Consider the following 19,825-nt stretch of genomic DNA (forward strand, 5'->3'; position numbering starts at 1 on the left):
TTGAAGCCAGCGATGAGTTTGTATTGGATCACACCCCTTAGGTGTGTCCTGGTGGTGTGTGACAGAGATCCTGGGTCAGAATAAAGGCAGCCGGGTGGGGGGTTTCTTCGTTCAGTTTAAGCTCCTGCTTCCCTCCCCTGTCCGAGGACTGAGTACGGGTCAGGAGCTGGCCTGGCCGCCCTCGGAGGAGAGGCTGGATGGCGAAGGGGTCAAGTTAGCTGGTCACGCCGACCGTCATAGTAATGCAGGCCTCGCACTGAGGTGACTTACCCATTGCAAGCACAGTTTGGGAAGCACTTGAGTCAGAGCATGGGTAGGAGAAGAGAAGCCACCAAAGGTGACAGGTGTGGCCGTGGGTGATTGCCCTCCAGTGGCTCAGGGCAGAGAGCCAGAGCCGCGGGCTCTGGAGGTGGGAGGTTTTCAGGACCTGAGGTGGGATTTCCAGCTACAGGAGGCCAAGGAAGGACAGCGGGTGAGGCAGGGCAGGGTGGGGAGGGTGTCCTGCCTTCTCTTTGAGCAGAGGTGGGACTCACATGTCGAAGAGACATGGGGAAGGAAGAGGCAGTCCCCGCATGTGTTCCTGGGCCCATAGGACCTTCCTCGGGGACTCGAGGGTACCCAGGCCGAAAGGCTGCTAGCAGAGCACTTGCTGGTGGCCATGTGGTGTGATGACACCCCCGCTGAGACCGGGGGCACCTAGCCTGGTGGTCTTTAGAGTAGCGGCCGGCACAAGGGGCTGCAAGAAGACGGACTTAGTAGTGGCTGCTTGTGATGACTTTTGGAGCTTTTGGAAAAGATGCAAGAAATGAAGCTTTTCTGAGTTTTTGGTGTTTGGTGTTTTTTGTTTGCTTTTTTTTTTTTTTGTGCCATCTAATCAAGATCTGGCTCTGAACTCCATATTCTTAGATCCTTTCGTCCTTGGGTCCTATGCTTTTTTGCGGTGTCTTGTGAATATGGGTGACCTCTAGCTCTAGCACTTTGTTAGAGCTGTGGTATGATCCTATCTTCATTCATGAGCCAAAGGCATCTGGAATCTTGAAGCATTAGGATAGCTAATTAGCTGGAGAAACTTCTGATTGTAGGATATCCTATAAACCTCAAAGTGTGTGTGTGTGTGTGTGTGTGTGTTAGAAATGACCTTTTCAATTTTCCCAAAGCTTCCAGGTTGAAATGTTGCTAGTAAGGTCCCTTAGTTTCATTTTTGGGGTCTAGTCCGTTCATCAGTTGATGGCATTTTTGGGTTGTTTTCACTTTTTGGTTAGTATAGGAATATGGCTGCTCTGATCATTTGTGTATAAGTGTTTGTGTGGACATGTTCTCAGTTCCCTTGGGTATAAGCCTGGGAGTGGAACTGCTGGGTCATGTGGAAACTCTGTTTAACCTTTTGAGGTGCTGCCAGACTGAAATCACATTTCTTAACTGAGCCTTTTATCTATAAAAATGCAAAAATCCTAAGTGTGCACCTCCTTAAGTTTTTTGCAAAGGGAACTCACCTACATAACCAGCACCCAGATCAAGGAACAGCACGCAACTGGCCCCCAGAAGTCCTTTCTGGCCCCTTCCAGGCCCTATCCCACCCCTGAAAGGTAACCACTATCCCTACCCTCACACCACAGATTAATGTTGCCTGCTTTTGAGCTTTATATAAATGGCAGCTTTTATTTCCAGCTTTTGTTTTACATTATGTTGTAAAATGTATCCACATTGTTGGGTGTCATTATCCTTTGTTCATTCTCTTTGCTCTATACAGCCGAGTTTTTCTCTTCAGGGCCAGACCATAACTGTTTGAAGCTCTGTGGGCTGGGTGGCCTGTTGGAACTATTTAACTTGGCCCTTGCCATGTAGAAAGCAGCAGGAGACAATATACAAATTAGCGACTGGGGCTATGTTTCCATAATGCTTCATTTTGACACTGAATTTCGCATGATCTTTGTGTGTCACAAAATATCATTCCTCTTTTCAATTATTAAGAACAATGTAAAAACCATTCTTAGCTCGTGAGCCATACTAAAGCAGGTGGTGATCTTTCTCTGGCTCCTTTAGGTGTGAAGTTAGCCTGTGAATTTGAGACTTTTCTGGTTTCTTGAGAAAGGCGTGTATTGCTCTATTCTTCCCTCTTAGGACTGCCTTTGCTGCGTTCCAAAGGTTTTGAACAGTTGTGTTTTCATTTTTATTTGTTTCCATGAACTTTTTAAATTTTTTAATTTCCTGGTTGACCCATTCATTCTTTAATGCAAGCTGGTGCAGCCACGCTGAAAAACACAACTGTTGGAGCTTCCTCAAGTTAAAAATAAAGCTACCCTATGACCCAGCAATTGCACTACTAGGTATTTACCCCAAAGATGCAAATGTAGTGATTCAAAGGTGCACCTGCGTCCCAATGTCCTCAATAGCCAAACTATGGAAGTAGCCCAGATGGCCATCAACAGATGAATGGATAAAGAAGATGTGGTGTATATATATATATATACAATGGAATATTCCTCAGCCATCAGAAGGGATGAATACCCACCATTTACATTGACATGGATGGAACTGGAGGGTATTATGCTGGGTGAAATAGGCCCATCAGAGAAAGACAATGATCATATGTCTTCCCTCATATATGAAATATAAGAAATAGCACAGAGGATCACAGGGTAAGGGAAGGAAAACTGAATAGAAAGAAATCGGTGGGGTACCTGGGTGGCTCAGCTGGTTAAGTGACTGCCTTTGGCCCAGGTCACAATCCCAGGGTCCTGGGATCAAGGTCCATGTTGAACTCTGTGCACAGTGGGGAGTCTGCTTCTCCCTCTCTCCTCATTTTTTCTCTCTCTCAAATAAATAAAATCTTAAAGAAAAACTCAGGGAGACAAACCATAAGAGGCTCCTAATCATAGGAAACAAACTGAGGGTCGCTGGAGGGGAGGTGGTGGGGGGAGGGGGTCACTGGGTGCCGGGCATGAAGGAGGGCACGTGACGTGACGAGCACTGGGTGTTACGTGCAACCGATGAATCACGACCACTGCATCCGAAACTAATGGTGCTCTATAGGTTGGCTAAGGGAATAAAAAAAAAAAATAGCAGGCGGGAGCTGGATCTGGCCCGCAGGACGACGCACTCTGCCGGCTCCCGTCCTGTAGTGTGCGGGTGGGGTCTAGACCCCATGTCCTTCCGCCCCGCCATGGGCGGGCATCTGGGGGCTTCTCCCGTGGGCGCCGCGATGAGACGCCGCCGAAGCCCCTCCAGCTGTGGCCCTCCCGGCCGGGGCCTCTCCCACGCAGGCCGCGCTCCTCGCCGCCAACCCCTGTTGGCCAATTCCCGGACGAGCTGGGCAGGTGGAAGAGAGGATCAGAACCCTGGGAAGAGCCGCGGGTGGGTGGCCGGAGGTGTCCCCTGCTGTCCTCGCTGACGTGCCGGGCGGCCGGCCGGATGCGAAGTATCCCCGCTCCGTGGCCCTTCCAGCTGGGCAGCAGCTGTCGCCCGCGCGGCCCTGCGCCACCCCCCCCCTCCAGCACCTGGCGCTGCTGGATTCAGCCCGTGGCTGTGCCCCTCCCTGGTGACAGGTGGGGAAAGAGGGCATCGTGGTCCGCTGGGAAGGATGGGGGGAGTGGGCGACCTAGATGCCCATCAGCTGGACAAAGAAAATGTGACGTGCACGTACAGTGGCCTTTGGAAAGAAGTCCTGCCGCAGGCGGTTGCAGGAGGACACAGTGCGCAGTTTCCTCCATAGGAGGCATCTCAAGGAGTCGAACTCATAGAAGCAGAAGGTAGTGGTTGCCAGGGGCTGGAGGGAGAAATGGGGAGTCGGGGTTCACTGTGTAGGAAGTGTCCCTTGCGGAAGACAGAAAATTTCTAGAGATCCTCTGTAGGACATTGCACACATGGTGCCGTACCCTTAAAATTTGTTAAGAGGGTGGATCTTGTATTGTTATTTTGTTAACTGCTGTTCAAAAAAAAAAAAAAAAAGAAAGAAAGAAAAAAAAAGAGAAGACTTTTGATTGCCAAGGAGGAAGCCCCCAACTCTCTCTGGGGAAATGAATGCACGTGACACAGAGAGAGAGGAAACAGCAGAATCCTGGACGGTGAATAGAAAAGCTTTCCAGGCGGAGGGTAGGAAAGCTGTTCTAGGTGGGGGAAACAGCACACTCAGACGTACCACTTTCTGCCTGCCATGCTGATAATCCTTATTAGCCTGGCATGGGGTGCTCTGTATTCAATTTGGCCTCTATTATACTTAGAACCTGTCCTTCTTTACCTTGATCTGGGAGATTTCCTGCTTTCTTTCATCTTCTAGAAACCGTTTTGTTGTTGCCAATATCCAACCAGGCAAAATCCAGGTTTCCTTTAAATGATACAGATCCGTATTGAGAGTGAGCCAAGCCGTCCAGAGTTGTTTTCAACATCAAAGTCATAAATCACATCAGTGCTACCATCACAGCTAACACATGCTGTGTTCATTGGTCCCTGGGTGAAGTGAGTTTTACTGGACGGGATCTGTTGTTATCATCTGTTGGTGAACATTTTGCCCCCTGCCACTCGGAGTCGTCCTCCTGGAAGAGCAAACTCCTAGATAACTTTCTTGCCGGAAAGGACTGGATAAAAGATCTAGATGCCTCGTGTATCTTCCAAAGTCCCTTTATAGGTAAATATGCTTGTGTAGGAGAGGTGTTATTTTGTCAGGCCACCTACCTCCAGATGGGATTCCATCCCATCTCCGTTGGCAGTTTTATCATCAATCATTGTTCCTGTCCTCCTCCTCAGAGTCAGTCTATGATGCCACAGCCAACTTCTCTGTCTTCATTATCCTCTCCCTCGGAGCCCAAGTAACAACATTAAACACTGTTACTACAGGACGACTCCTTCAAAAAACCCAGTAGCTTGAAACAATAGCCAGTTATTCTCAGGGTCCGTGGGTGGCTGGGTGCTTTGATAGGGCCAAACTCAGCTGATCTTGCCTGGGCTCACTCAGGAATCTGTGCTTGGTTGGGCCTAGGTGATCTAGAATGGCCTCAGCTGAGATGACCCACCTGGCTTGATTCCATGTGGTCGCTCATCTTCCAGCATTCTAGTCTAGGCTTCTTCTCATGGCAGAGGCAGAGGTCCCCTCCCAGAAAAGCAACCACCTCTTGGGACACACATGCATGCTCGTCACTTCTGCTGCGTGCCACAGGCCAGTCCAGATTCAGTGGGTGGAGGAGTAGACACCACCTCTTAATGAAGAGGACCCGGAACTCCCACTGAAAGTGTGGCAGGTACAGGGAGGGGTAGAGGATATGGGCATTTTTGTAATCAGTCCACTGCATACATTACGTAGATCAGGGATCAGCAAAAGTTTTCTGTAAATGGCCAAATAGTAAACGTTTCAGGCTTTGTGGGCCACGTAGTCTTTGTTGTAACTACTTGCTCGTGTAATCTGAGCGCAGCCAGAGACAATATATAAATGCCTGGGCGTGTCTTGCGTTCCGCTCAAACTTTCTTTACGAAACCAGGCCGCAGGCCACAAGCTGCAGTTGGCTGAGCCCTGAGCTGGATGATCTGGACCGAGTAGGAGTCTCAGATCCAGGTCCCAGGATGTTGTCCATCCTAAAACCAAGGCCTCGAGGCTATAAGCTTGGGAGTCGTCTGCCAGCAGAAGCGCTCTTATTGGAGAGAAGAAATGAAAACGGATAAAGGAGGAAGGGCTCCCGACTAAGGCACAGATGACTATTTGTATCCATTCGGGGTTGTTCCTTGTGCCCTAATGAGCTTATATAGGTTGAGTTGATTTCTCAGTTAGCAAGTCCTTGGACTTCACTCCTATTGCTCCCTTATTTGGCCAGATTCTCATTCCTTATCCATCCACATCCCCCAGATGGATTCCAGATAGAATTCTTTCCATTTTTCTAACCTCGATGCCCTCTTCTTATACTTCTCTCGGACCCTCCTGTCTTTCTTAATCCCAGCGTCAGAAGTGACCTCACCACCTCCTTCTGGGCTCCCAGGGAAGCCTGGACTAGATCTATGAATTACATACATCTTGCTTGTTTTCCTTTACCAATCATGTGTCTAATTGTCACGACCATGACACGCTCCGTCAAAATTTAAAGATGTTAGTTGTTTTCAAGAGTGACTTTTTGATTCAACCTGTATTGCCTGGAGTTGTTGCTTGACTAGAGATTTGGTTAAATTTCAGGTAACATGAACTCCCTTTTAATAGAATGTCCAAGTCTCTGCTGTTCTTCTATCTGCTGGTTTGGTTTTTCTCACGAGGGCTCCCGATTGTGGGTCAACAGCTCCCTTACTTTTACCATCAGAGGTTTTCGGTGCCACATATAATACAAAGCTCTTACCACCTTGTTTTTGTAGAAATGAGAATGAAATCTTGGCTTTCTAATTTTACTCCTTCCCTTTTATTATTGGTTGCTACTGACTTATGCAACATGATTCTTCCCTGGGTACTCATCAACGGGTATAGTTTTCAGCTTGGCATAGCTCAGACCTCAAACTTTTAAAGTTTTAAAGCAGCCGAGTTGCACAGACGGTCAATAAATCACTCACTATCACCACTTTATTGCTTGTAAGGTGGTTACCCCGCTTTACCCATAGCGACTCTTCAATTTGATTAAAATGCAGTTTCATCAGGTCATGGTTGAGTCCTCCAGATATAAAAATACATAAAGCAAAGAGAGAAGCCTGTGCTCAAATATTTTTATAACTACCCTTCACCTCTTTAACCATCTACTCTGGCACTTTTGTGGTCCTCATCCTGTAATTCAAATTTCCATGCTCTTTGCCAAAGTAATTTTTATTTAGTGCTTATTCCAACCTCTTGTCTTTGTGAAAGTGCATTATTTTTTCCTGCTAACTGGTGGGGAGCTCTGGTCCTGCTGCAAAGCATTTTCTACATCTCGAATTAGCTCCTATGTGATCTGTAAATCAGGCTCTGAGGGTGGTATAACATGGAAGGTGTCTTGGTTTATTTGCGGTTCCTTTCCAGACACAGGGAGCCAGGATAGTGGGAGTGGAATTGTTATCTTAGGCAGGAAAAAGAGAAAGTCTCAGCTTGGCTACTGTCCTGGCAGCAGGAGCCCTTTTGAGTGTATTTTAAGAAAAATTAAAAGTGAGCGTCTGTATCCAGGGCTTCCTTGCCCAGGGCAGTGTGCTGCCAGCCTGGCATGGCTCTTGGCTTGTCTTAGTCTGTTTGGGCCGCTATAATCAAATCCCACGGACTGGGCAGCTTAGAAACAATAGACATTTATTTCTCAGGTCTGGAGGCTGGGAGTCTGACATTGGGGTGCCAGCACTGTTGGATGAGGGCCCTCTTCTCAGAGACTTCTTGTTGTGTCCTCACACGGTAGAAGAGGTGAGGGAGCTTTCTGGGGTCTCTCTTATAAGGGTGCTAATCCCATTCACAAGGGTTTTGCCCTCCTGATCTAGTCACCTCCCAACAGCCCCCTACCTCCTAATACCATTACATTGGGGGATAGGATTTCAACGTACGAATTTTGAGGGGGCACGGATGTTCCGACCATAGCACGGGTCGTGTGGCAGGTTGTCCTATTTCCTCGTCTATCTCCAGGGTCTCCCCCTACACCCCACCCCCTGTCTCTGTGGATTGCCTTGGCTCTTCCACCAGTGAGTTAATGTCTCGCCAGCATGCCACCCTGCTCTTGCTGTACATGTCGAATGTCTGCAGTGATGACACACAGGCTGTCTGCCCGAGTGCATCTGACAAGAGCACGAGTGGTTGGTCTGGTTGCAGTGATCGGATTTGGAGTGGTGTGCCTCAACCCCGTTTGCTTCTCCAGCCCTCTTGTTTTACGCCGTGCTTTTTTTGGGGGTGGGGGAGCATTTTATTTTATTATTTTATTTAAATTCAGTGAATTAACATATGATGTATTATTGGTTTCAGAGGTAGAGGTCAGTGATTGATCTGTTGCATATCACACCCAGTGCTCATCACATCACGTGCTCTCCTTAGTGCCCGTCACCCAGTTACCCTGTCTCCCCCCACCTCCCCTCCAGCGACCCTCAGTTTGTTTGATTAGGAGTCTCGGGCAGCCCCGGTGGCACAGTGGTTTAGCGCCGCCTGCAGCCCAGGGTGTGATCCTGGGGACCCGGGATCGAGTCCCACGTCGGGCTCCCTGCATGGAGCCTGCTTCTCCCTCTGCCTGCGTCTCTGCCTCTCTCTCTCTCTCTCTCTCTGTCTCTCTGTCTCTCTGTGTTACTCGTGAATAAATAAAATCTTAAAAAAAATTTAAAAAAAGTCTCATGGTTTGTCTCCCTCTCTGATTTCATCTTATTTTTTCCTCTCTTTCCCTTGTGATCCTCTGTTTTGTTTCTTAAATTCCACATATGAGTGAGATCATATAATTGTCTTTCTCTGATTTCTTTCACTTAGCGTAACATCCTCTAGTTTCATCCACACCATTGCAAATGGCAAGATTTCATTTTTTTGATGGCTGAGTAGTATTTCATTGTAGATATATACCACATCTTCTGTATCATGCATCTGTCAACGGACATCTGGGCTCTTCCCACAGTTTGGCTCTTGTGGACATGGCTGCTATGAACATTGGGGTGCAGATGCCCCTTTGGATCACTACCTTTGTATCTTTGGTATAAACACCCAGTAGTGCAGTTGCTGGGTCGTAGGGCAGCTGTATTTTCAACTTTTTGAGGAACCTCCATCCTGTTTTCCAGAGTGGCTGCGCCAGCTTGCATTCCCACCAACAGTGTACGAGGGTTCCCCTTTCTCCACATCCTCAGCAACATCTGTTGTTTCCTGACTTGTTAATTTTAGCCATCCCGACTGCTGTGAGGTGGGATCTCCTTGTGGTTTCAATTTGTACTTCCCTGATGAGCGATGCGGAGCGTTTTCTCATGGGCTCGTTGGCCGTGTGTAGGTCTTCTTTGGAGAAATGTCTGTTCGTGTCTTCTGCCCATTTCTCGACTGGATTGTTTGCTTTTTGGGTGTTAAGTTTGATTTCTTTACAGATCTTGGATACGAGCCCTCTATCTGATGTGTCAGAGTTTGCAAAAGATCTTCTCCCGTTCTGCCGGTTTGGTTGTGTTTTGGCTTTGTCGCCTGTTTCCTTTGCTGTGCAGAAGCTTTTTATTTTGATGAAGTCCCAATGGTTCGCTTTGCCTTTGCTTCCCTGGCCCTTGGAGACGTGTCTGGTAAGAAGTTGCTGTGGCCGAGGTCACAGAGGGTGCTGCCTACGTTCCCTTTGCTTTGGCAGAACTTGAGATTTTTCAGAAATGCATGTGATCGATCTTCTGTATTTGTGAATCTGACTGCTCACGAAAATTCCCTTGTAACCCCCAGTGAGCACGTGCTTATTCACAGACACGTGCGTGTGCAGAGTGGCAAAAAGTTTGACTCCCCAGAAGGGCACGTTCCTAGCTCCGCCATCGTATTTCGGCTCTCAGACTATAAACAAACGTCCTTTGTACGGACTGTCTAGTGCCATGGTTTTCACATCTTTGTGCCTTTCTTTTTTTTTTTTTTTTTTAAGAATTTTTTTTTTTTTTTTTATTTATGATAGTCACAGAGAGAGAGAGAGGCAGAGACACAGGCAGAGGGAGAAGCAGGCTCCATGCACCGGAAGCCCGATGTGGGATTCGATCCCGGGTCTCCAGGATCGCGCCCTGGGCCAAAGGCAGGCGCCAAACCGCTGCGCCACCCAGGGATCCCATCTTTGTGCCTTTCTGTTGGTAATGCTGCTGTCTGGCACGGCCCCGGAGTGCCATGCTGGCGTGCGCCTGCTATTGCGCGTGCCTCATGGAGAAAAGCCGTTTGTCAGATAAGCTTCAGCCAGGTGTGAGTTGTAGTGCTGTGGCCGCGACTTCAGTGTTAATGAGTCAGCAGTATATATTCAATAAGATGTCTTTAAGCAAAAACACAAAACGCAAGGTTGTACGTATATTGACCGGTTTACTAAGTTGTGACCAGAGGCCTGCAGGAACCTAGCCCTACAGATCACCCAGGAACATTGCCTCAGAATTCTCTAATTTGGTGTTCATGGTGACTTTATAGGACATAACGACCGCAAATAACAAAAATTGACTGTGCTACACACCGACTGTTGGTGTCTCCCCCAAGTTATGTGTTGGAACCTAACCCTCAACGTGAGTCGTTAGGAGGTGCAGCCCTTGGGCTGTGATCAGGCCGTGAGAGCTGAGCCCCCCTCAGTGGGATTAGTGTCCTTGTAAAAGAGACTGTGGAGAGCTCCTCTGATGTTCCCAGCATGTGAAGACACAGTGGAAAGGTGGCTGTCTGTGAACCAGGTTGAGGGTCTTCACCGGACACCAAACCTGCAGCGCCTTGGTCTTGGACTTTAGTCTCCAGGACTGTGAGAAATAAATTTCTGTTGTTTCTAAGCCGCCCAGTCTATGGTGCTCTGTTAGAGCAGCCCGAAGCGACTAAGACGGACTGGATAGATATTTCATTACAGCACAGGGGCCCATGCGGAGATGATTCTTTCTGGCATAAGAAAATACCATGCGTGGCTCCTTCTGTTGTGTCTGTGCAGATGTCCCGTATGATGGTTTCAATCGCAGGCTTTCTCTCCCAGGTGTAACTAGTATGGTCAATGCAGGAGCGATGAGTGGCTCTGGAAACCTGATGGATTTCCTCGATGAGCCATTCCCTGATGTGGGGACATATGAAGACTTCCACACCATCGACTGGCTACGGGAAAAGTCACGGGACACCGACAGACACAGGAAGGTAGGTGGCACTCATAAAAGACTTGTTGAAGAGGATCCCTCCAAACAGCTAGGCCATGCTTTCATGGGATAGTTACCGAGCCAGGGTTAGGGTCGCATGTCACAGACGGGGCTAGATTCTGAAAAGGAGAAGGACTAGCTGGAGAGGCAGAGGTGTGGACAAGCAATTACAGTGTTACCTGCTCTGGGTGGGAGGCTGTGTCATACAGAGCTTCGGTGTGGAGGGCGATGAGGGGACTCTGGAACCAGACAAGTCAATTACAACCTGCCCTTGACACCTTTAGGCTGGGTGATCTTTGGGGTGACATTTCTAGACCTGGCTTCTCATCTACAAGGATGGAGGTCATTATATCCAAATATTGAATGAGTTGCGTGTGTACGAAAGCACATATTCCAATGCCTGGCATCTAGTTGGCGATCGCTATATATTTTAGTGGCCACCCTAAGGTTGGGTATCAGATGCTGTGGGATCACTCAGGAGGGGGGGTTAGAGAAGGATGATTTAGAGGGTGACATTCCAGTTGGTTCTTGAAGGTTCTCTAGGAGTTTGCCAGGCAGAGAAAAGGGAAAGGATTCTAAAATCAGAAGCAGCCCTTCCTTAAGTCACAGAGGCAGGAGAGAACATGGCCCGATAGGTCGGGAAGCTGTGAGGCCTGGTGGAGGGTTCACAGAAGGGGAGGATAGAGGTGAGTCTGGCAGCCCAGGCTGCGGAGCAGAGCCCCTCTGGGGTGACCCAGCAGGCCGTGAAGGGGCGTTCGGGTTCCATCCTCCTGGTCCCAGAGTGCAAGAAAGGGGCATCGCAGACGGAGAAACAGGGAGCTTGGAAACTAGTTCAGGAGAAAGAGGAGGCAGGTGTGACAAGGCAGTGAAGTGCGGATGGAGAGGGGCTCAGGGCCAGTTACTCAGAGGAGCCCCTGACAGGGTCAGGGGGCGGGTGTCGGGGAGAGGCAGGGCGTGGGGTCCTGAACGAGGCCTGGCTGCGGCGGGCAGGGGGTGATGTCCCTGTTGGCAAGAAGGAAGAACAGGGGAGCAGCAGCTGTGTGGGGGCGGCCGTGAGTCGCGTCTCAGCCCCTGGGAGTGAGCGCTGGGGGCGCTGGGCAGGTGGCTGGAACCCCACAGTGCGGGGGGGGGAGGTGGGGCTGTGGGGGTACAGAGGGAGAGGTCGGGAGGTAGTCAGAACTCTGGGCACTGCCGGGGTTGGGTAGGTGCCCTGGGGGGCCGGAGGGGTGCCTGCAACAGACCCTGCGGACCAGGCGGGGACCAGCAGAGGGGTCCCGAGTAAAAGGGTAAAAGGAGGCGGCGGTGGGGATGGGGCTGCTGGCCAGGTCACCTGTGTGGAGAGGGAGGGGAGGAGACAGACCCACCGTGTGGGGACTGCTGGTGGCCTCGGGGCAGCCCCCTCCAAGCGGGGGGGGAGAGCTGATGTCAAGAGTGCCCACGTCATCCCATTTCTCGCACGGCCCAGCAGAGAGTGGGGCGGAATCAAGAAGAGGACCCAGCCTCCTGGGTGCCAGGTGGAGGAAGCGCAGGGGCGGCCTCGGGCCTGGCGCCCTGGAGCCCTGGGGCCGAGTCCTTGGGCCGGTCCCGCTGCCACCTGCTGGGGCACCTGCTGGGGCACCTGCTCCTCCCAAGGAGAGTGTTCTCGGAGCCCCACCCGCTCACACACACAGTCCTTATGGCTCCTTTGGTGCTGCCGTAGCCATAGCCGGGTCGAGGGGCTGTGACAGAGGCCAGGCCACCTGCACAAAGATCTTTCCAGAAAACGTTCCAAGGGACTCCGAGAGGCAGGTCGGGAGGGCGGGGGGTGCTGTGACAGGGCGCCCGGAGGCGGTCCAGGTGGCCAATGCGCAGTCCTCGCCGTCAGCACTTGACCTTGCAGACGAAAGGAGGAAATGAAGGAAATGAATTCCGTGTCGAAGAGCTGCTGCTGTGGGCAGACCGCGAGGAGGGTTGAAGTCACTCTGATATAAAATGGTGACAATGAATTGCTGTCTCCCTCCAGTATGGCTTCTGAATCATCACAAATCAAGTCACACTTAGCAAGTTTTCTTTTAATTGAGTGAATTTGGGGGCGGGGGCTCCTAAGTCCTTGGCGACCATTATGGCATCTCTACAGCTCTGTGAACCAGAAGGCCCATGTTGTCATTGCACCAAGTGGCGGGAAGGGTAATGGAAGTGGCACTTTAGTCGCTTAATTACATTCATTTTCTCACTCTCCCCCATCTCCCCCAAGGACACGCTTTCAGGGAAGGAAGCGTGAGTTGGAAAACGTATCCAGCCTCAACCACTGTGTCTTTTTGTTTCCAGATAACCAGCAAAAGCAAGGAGTCCATATGGGAGTTCATCAAGAGTTTGCTGGATGCGTGGTCAGGATGGGTGGTGATGCTGCTCATCGGCCTGCTGGCGGGTACGTGGAGGGCGCGCGGTACCCCCGGGCCACAGCTGGAGGTGCCCGACCTGAGCGCCAGCCGCTCCTGTCGGGGATGGTGTTCTGAAGACGGAGTGTTTCTCTTTTACCCCGTGCAAGGGGTTCATGACTTGAAATAGCGAAGAGCAAAACACACAGCCGTACATTTAACATGAAAGGTATCCCCAGTAAGGCAGGACCCCAAGGCATGGGCCCAAGCGCGTTATTGCAAACAGGCCGGAATTAGAGAGCCGGCCGGCCGTGTCTGCACAGCACCAAGGTTTATTGCCAAGCTGGATTTTATCGAAAGCACATATTTTACATCCTGTAGTACTCGGTTATGCAGAAGGCAAGCGAGTACAGGAAAACTTTGATCTCTAATAATAAAAAACACCATATGAGAGTGGTCTCTAGCAGCACTGCCGGGCCTTGGAATGGATTTTACGCATCCTAAGACACTCAAAATAATTCGAGACCCCCGCAGGGTCTGAGGTAGGCCCAGGGGAAATACCTCCAGCCCATGCGTTGTTCTGACCCACAGGGACTCTGCGTCCTTCAGTTTTATAATCCCAGCACCATGCTTGCGAGCAGTAGATGCTGCCAGAGGTGAACGGAGGAGTATCTGGGGGGGAGACCTGCCCTTTTAATATCAAATGTTCCAGCTCTCCATAGCAATCGTTTCCGGAGACGTTATTTCCTTTAGAAGGCTGTGAAGGTTAATGTCTAAGAATAAGAAATCTGAGTGCACTAAAAGCGATTCGCTTAATAAAAATCACCTACCTGTAATAACATAATAGTTGTGGTTATAGGATTGATCAGCGAATGACTGTAGTAAAGGCCGAATATAGCAAATGGTCCAAGAAGGACGGAATACTAATGAGCCATAGATACAAATTTTGTGATTACAGAGGATTTTGATTTCTGCGCATTAAATTCCGTACCCGGTTTCAGGAGGGGGCTTGGTCGCCAGGGAGGGCCCCCATCAGCCGCGGCCCAAGCTAAAGAGCCAAGAGCAGTGCTCACGGGGGATCCTTTTACTCTAGTCACGGCGGCTCTTCCCGCATTTCCCCAATTTTAGCCTTCCTTTCCCAGGGGCAGCCCCGGTGTAGAATGGCAGCGGTGTTGGCAGGGAATTCGGTTTCATGGCTCCTCGGTGTTTCACCACCAATTTGACTGCTGCCATGAACACCTTGGAAAGCGGGCAGGGTAGGCATTTGCTGTGAATTTTGATGTCTTTATTTAGAATAGATTTATGAAACTGTATACCGTGTCATTATTCTTGGCTTCCAGGCAGGAGAAATAAATAGAGGAAATGAAGAAATCCGGAATAGATGTTGTAGCGTCTGGCCAGAGTAGACAGCCCAGTATGGATTTATTGCCTCACACAAGAGCCCGATTGGGCTGTCTTTAACAAATCTGGTATTGACCAGTTCGTTTCACTGTCAACCCAATTTCCACCAGTTCTTTCAGGAAGAATCACCTGGGGAATGAAAACAAAAATTTTGCTCCCTGGGCTTCAGATAAATAGTACCTCTGGAGTTGGTACCCTAGCTTTGGGGTAAAGCCCCCCTCCTATCACTCAGCTCCCCATACCTGTGATTCTTTTTTTTTAAGATTTTATTTATTTATTTGACAGAGAGAGAGAGAGAGAGAGAGAGCACAAGCAGGGGGAGCAGCAGAGGGAGAGGGAGAAGCAGGCAGGGAGCCTGATGTGGGGCTCCATCCCAAGACCCGGAGGTCATGACCTGAGCCGAAGGCAGATGCTTAACTGACTGAGCCCCCCAGGCGCCCCTGCACTTGTGATCCTAATGTGCAGCCAGGGCTGAGCACCCCCACTGCAGGGCGCTCTGTGGACACCCCAGCAGACCAACACAGGAGGAAGGTGAGAAGGGGGTGATGCTGGCGGTGAAGGTGGCTACAGTGTGCCTTGAAGGGAAAGCCAGCGAACTGTGTCCCCTTCACTTTTCTGTTCCCGGGTTGTTCTTACAATGGGGGTTGGGACTCAGCCCCGCCCCCCCGGCCTGTCATCTCCCCTCCACGGCACCCGGACATTAGGACATCCTATTCTGTCTCCGGGATGCAGAGGCCGCAGTTATCGGGAGCCGCCACTGGGTGTCGCTGTTGCTCCACGAATGAAGCCCGCGGCGCTGTCGCCGAGTAGGCCTGGAAGCTGGGCCTGGAAGCTGGGGCGAGGGATGGCGTGATTACCAGCGGGGGACCCCTCCCTCACCTCCTTTAAGGCTTGGTTCAAATGGCTTCTTTGGCTTGAGGCGTTCCCTGACCACCTTTTTTTTCTTTTTTTCCCTGACCACCTTTTCTAAAAGTCCTCTCCCCCCTCAGCCTTGTGCACCTCACCCCAGTGTGTGTGTGTGTGTGTGTGTGTGTGTGTGTGTGTGTGTGTAAAAGCTTTATTAAGATCTAATTCACATTCCATACAGTTCACCTCGTTAAATTGTACAATGCAGCCATTTCTAGCATATTCCCAGTTGTAAAACCATCGCTGTGCTCAATTTTAGAACATTCTCATCAGCCCCCAAAGGACCTCCGTACCCCTTAGCTATCAAGCCCCAGAACCACCCCCCCTTCCTCCCAGCCCCAGGAAGCCAAGAATCTACTTTGTGTCTCTACGTATTTGCCTGTTCTGGACATTTTGTCTAGTGCAGACGTACAGCACGTGCTCTCAGGATGAGCTGCTTCTCTGGCATCATGTCTCCAGGGTTCGTCCTGGAGCACACATCCCTGCTTCGTTCCGTTTTGCGGCCAAATGCTGTTCCATCGTGTGCCTGGACCGCGTTTTTTATCTCTATTCAGCAGTACGGGCCTATGGGTTGTTTCCACTTTTTGGCTCTCGTGGACCGTGCTGCTGTGGGCCTTTGTGTGCAAGTCTTCGCATAGACGTGTGTTTTCATGTCTCCTGCGTGTACACCCAGGAATGGGATTGCTGGCTCAGATGGCAGCTCTACGATTAACCGTTTGAGGAACTGGCAGGCTGTTTGCCAAAGTGGCTGCGCCCCGGTAACGTGCCGTACTTGCCTCCCTAGCACTTACCACCTTCCAGCAGAGGCCCTGGTTTACTTGTCCGGTGTCTTTCCCGCCGTGACGTGGGATTCCACAAAGGCAGGGGGCCGAGTCTGCTTTGTCCACTGCCATCTCCCCAGGGCGCGGAGTAGGGACTGGCACATAGTAGCCCGGTACTTAGTAGATACCCCTTGAGTGGATGGATGGATGCACCTGGGTTTTCTGATTCTCATTCATTATTTATTGCACTATGGATATAAATTCCTGCCACTTACCCGACACAGGTACAACAGTGGACAAGGCGAGTGGCTCTTGCCCGCTTAGAGTGGACACAGAGCCTGGACATCTGGCCTGACCCCTGCCTTTGGCATGCAAACCACACAACAGAATTTCCCCTACCCTGGCACACACTTACAGACTAGACACTGTACACACATCTGCATGTGCGCACACACACACACACACGCACACACACACTCATATTAGGATATGAGAGGTATGGTGATATGGTGATGGGGGAATGCGTGGGAGGTACACCTAGCCCAGACTCAGGAAATTGGGAAAGGCTTCCCAAGGGAGGTGATGAAAATACTGAATCTGGAAGATAAATAGGAGGTTGCCAGGTCTGGGAAGGACGGTGTTGCCTGAGGTGGTGTAAAGAGGAGAGCTCCAGGAACATGGTGTGGGCAGGATGGGGGGTTAGTGATGGAAAGAGAGGAGGCAGGAAAGGAATGAGAGGCCGGCTGTTTGAGTCAGAGACCTGCTAAGGATTCAGGCTTCCTCTCAAGAACAGTGAGCAGGTTTCAGTGTAACAGAAGAGCAGGGAAGGGTGAGCCCTGATGCAGGTGTGTGGATGCAGGTGAGGAAGTGATATTGTAATAAGGATCTAGTCAAAGTTAGAAAAAGTCAGTAGCCCGGAAGTATTCCCTACCTCTATAAAAGACTCTGGAATGGATTATTCTAGAAAGAGCTCCAATGTAGCCTTCTGTGGCCCGCTGCACGCTCTATTTTATCTCACTTCTGTCAGCCTTTGAAGTAGTTACCTAGAGGCACCTGGATGGCTCAGTTGGTGAAGCAACTGCCTTGGACTCAGGTCATGACCCTGGGGTCCTAGGATTGAGCCCCACATTGGGCTCCCTGCTCAGTGGGGAGTCTGCTTCTCCCTCTCCCTCTGCCTCTGCCCCTCTTCTCTGCTTTCTCTCTTAAATAAATCTTTAAAAAAAAGTCACCTACTTACATAGATCCACAATCCTTTATCCATAATTTTAAAAATCCAGAAAGTTCTAATGGGGATTTTCCAAATTTGGTGGCAAAACCTTACTTAACAATGAGGCTATTATAGTCATTATGCCTCCATTTTGTCTGAAGTGTCAAATTTGCCTGAGAAATATCAATGTGTGTGATCCCAGCATCGTGTCCCAGAAGCCACTGAGGGGGTTACCTCCTCTATAGGGCTTATGTACCCTGTTTCTAGAATTTGGAATGGGTGAATTCTGAAAGGTACTTGGCCCCAGTGGCTTGTGATGACTTGAGCCTTGTGTGTCTGTCACTCCTGTCGGATTTAAGCCAACCACGTACCAGGTATCCTTGGTCACCTCCTCCTCTGGCATGGCTTGCCTGGCTGCTGGGCTCCTGCGTCGGCCCCCAAGCCGCGTGTTCTCCTGCGTCATCACAGGCGGTTCCTCTAAGTGACTCTTGCTGCTTCTTCCAGGCACCTTGGCTGGGGTCATTGATCTCGCCGTCGACTGGATGACCGATTTGAAGGAGGGGGTCTGCTTGTCTGCCTTCTGGTACAGCCACGAGCAGTGCTGCTGGACTTCCAACGAGACCACTTTTGAGGACAGGGACAAGTGTCCCCTGTGGCAGAAATGGTCGGAGCTGCTGGTGAATCAGTCGGAGGTGGGTGTCTGGGCAAGGGCCTGGCCGGGACCACCCGCTATTCCACAGGCACTTTGGAACACCACTGGGCCTTCTGTGAATGTCTGTGCTTTCACGTTCAAGGGTCTGTTCTGATCACCGTCCTTGGTGCAATACCAGTGCCACTTGGCTTTTTCTAGCTCTCATGTGCAAACTTAAGTCGGAAAAGCCTTTCCTCTTGATTCACATTCACGAAATATATATATATATTTGTACAAGTCTTGTTAATTTTCTTACTGAGAGAGTGGTTTGCTGAGGGTGCTAAAGAGGTAGGGTTGCATTTTATACCTTCTAGTAAGAAAAGAAATTATCTTTTTTTTTTTTAACAAAAAAACAATACCAGCTTTATTGAGCTAGAATTCACTCGGTATGCCATTTAAAGTGTACAGTGCACCGGCTTTTAGAATATTCAGAGTCATGCTACTGTCACTACAATATAATTTTAGAACATCTTCGTCATCCCAAATGAAACCTTGTACCCATTAACAGCCACTCCCCATTCCTCCCAACTCAGCAGCCCTAAGCAACCCCTGATTTTCCTGTCTCTGAGGGGAATCCTACTTTGGTGTCCGACTTCTTTCACTCAGCATCATGTTTTTCCGGTTCATTCATGTCCCGGCGTAAATTGGTATTCCATTTCTTTTTGTGGCTGAATCCTATCTCACTCTGTGGCTAGACCATATTTATCCACTCATTAGTTGAGGAACACGGGCTGCTTCCACCCTTTCACTGTTAGGAATGATTTTGTTTCGGACATTTGTGTGCAAGTTTTTGTGTGGGCATATTTTCATCTCTCTGGGGTCTCTGCTTAGTTGGGGAATTTCTGGGTCATGTGGTAACCTTTTAAACCCTTTGAGGAACTGCCTGAATGTTTCCCGGAGTGATTTCATCATTCTCTATCCGAAACAGCCACATGTGAGGGTTTCTGTTTGTCCACCTGCTTGCCAACACTTGTGAGTGTCTGGATTTGGTTCTAGCCCTCCTGGCAGGTGTGAAGTGTCATCTCAGTGAGGTTTGTGTTCTCGCCCTCCGATGTATTTTTATGAGTGCATTGCAGAGTATGTTCCTGGGCCTTCTGTCAAGGGAGGGGCCCAGGCGTAGCGGGTGTTGTGGGGAGCTGCAGACTGGGTGTTTGCCTTTGTGGCACTTAGAGCTTCAGATCTGTACAAAAAGATCTTCATTAGGGAAAAGGGTTAGCTTGTAACTGAATTCAGTGGTGACTGCGGTGACTATAGGTCATCGACATCAGAAACCCAGGTAGAGGGGAACTAGGTTGGCAAGATTCACCCTAAGGGTAGTGCAAAGATGTATTTTTGGAAAATGGATGTGATTTCTCCCTTTTCTCCCACCACCACACACTTTTAAAACTAATTAATTAATTAATTTTGCCCAATAGACTTAGCATAGCTGAAGATATGTGGAATGTACTTTGCCATTTTGCTAAACCTCTTCCTCCATGGAATTGAAAACTAATTCCTTCCCATCTCAGAAGTAGATGGGGCTCTTGAAATCTCACACGTTCTCGGTGTTCTCCATTACTTCCCAAAATAAATTCTCTACTGGGGTTGATGGGAGTGGGCAGGCAAAATTGGCTGGACACCTTATTTTATTTCTTGTCTCCTATTTGCAATAGGTTTTCTTTAGGGGGAAATAGGGCTGTCCATGTTTTCAACCGTTTCTAAGATTTATACTTTGATTCAAAGAATGCCTGTTAGGAAGAGTGAGAAGTGATTTTTAGTCTCAAAAAAAGTAGGGTTCTAAGTGGGTGAAATGCATTGCTCGGCCCGACTT

At 49.7% G+C, this 19,825-nt stretch overlaps 1 protein-coding gene across 1 annotated transcript in view; it reads left to right on the forward strand.

Moving 5' to 3' along the window:
- The window catches only part of CLCN4 (chloride voltage-gated channel 4), a 65,071-nt gene that overhangs the window by 17,941 nt on the left and 27,305 nt on the right, over positions 1–19,825 (forward strand). Inside the window, exons 3-5 of the mRNA XM_055338642.1 lie at positions 10,539–10,693; positions 13,000–13,099; positions 17,829–18,016. Coding sequence (XP_055194617.1) covers positions 10,550–10,693; positions 13,000–13,099; positions 17,829–18,016 — 432 coding nt within the window. The 5' untranslated portion in view covers positions 10,539–10,549. The remainder of the gene's footprint in view (positions 1–10,538; positions 10,694–12,999; positions 13,100–17,828; positions 18,017–19,825) is intronic.

This window comes from Nyctereutes procyonoides, unplaced genomic scaffold (genome assembly GCF_905146905.1).
Source record: "Nyctereutes procyonoides isolate TBG_1078 unplaced genomic scaffold, NYPRO_anot_genome, whole genome shotgun sequence".
Taxonomy (NCBI): domain Eukaryota; kingdom Metazoa; phylum Chordata; class Mammalia; order Carnivora; family Canidae; genus Nyctereutes; species Nyctereutes procyonoides.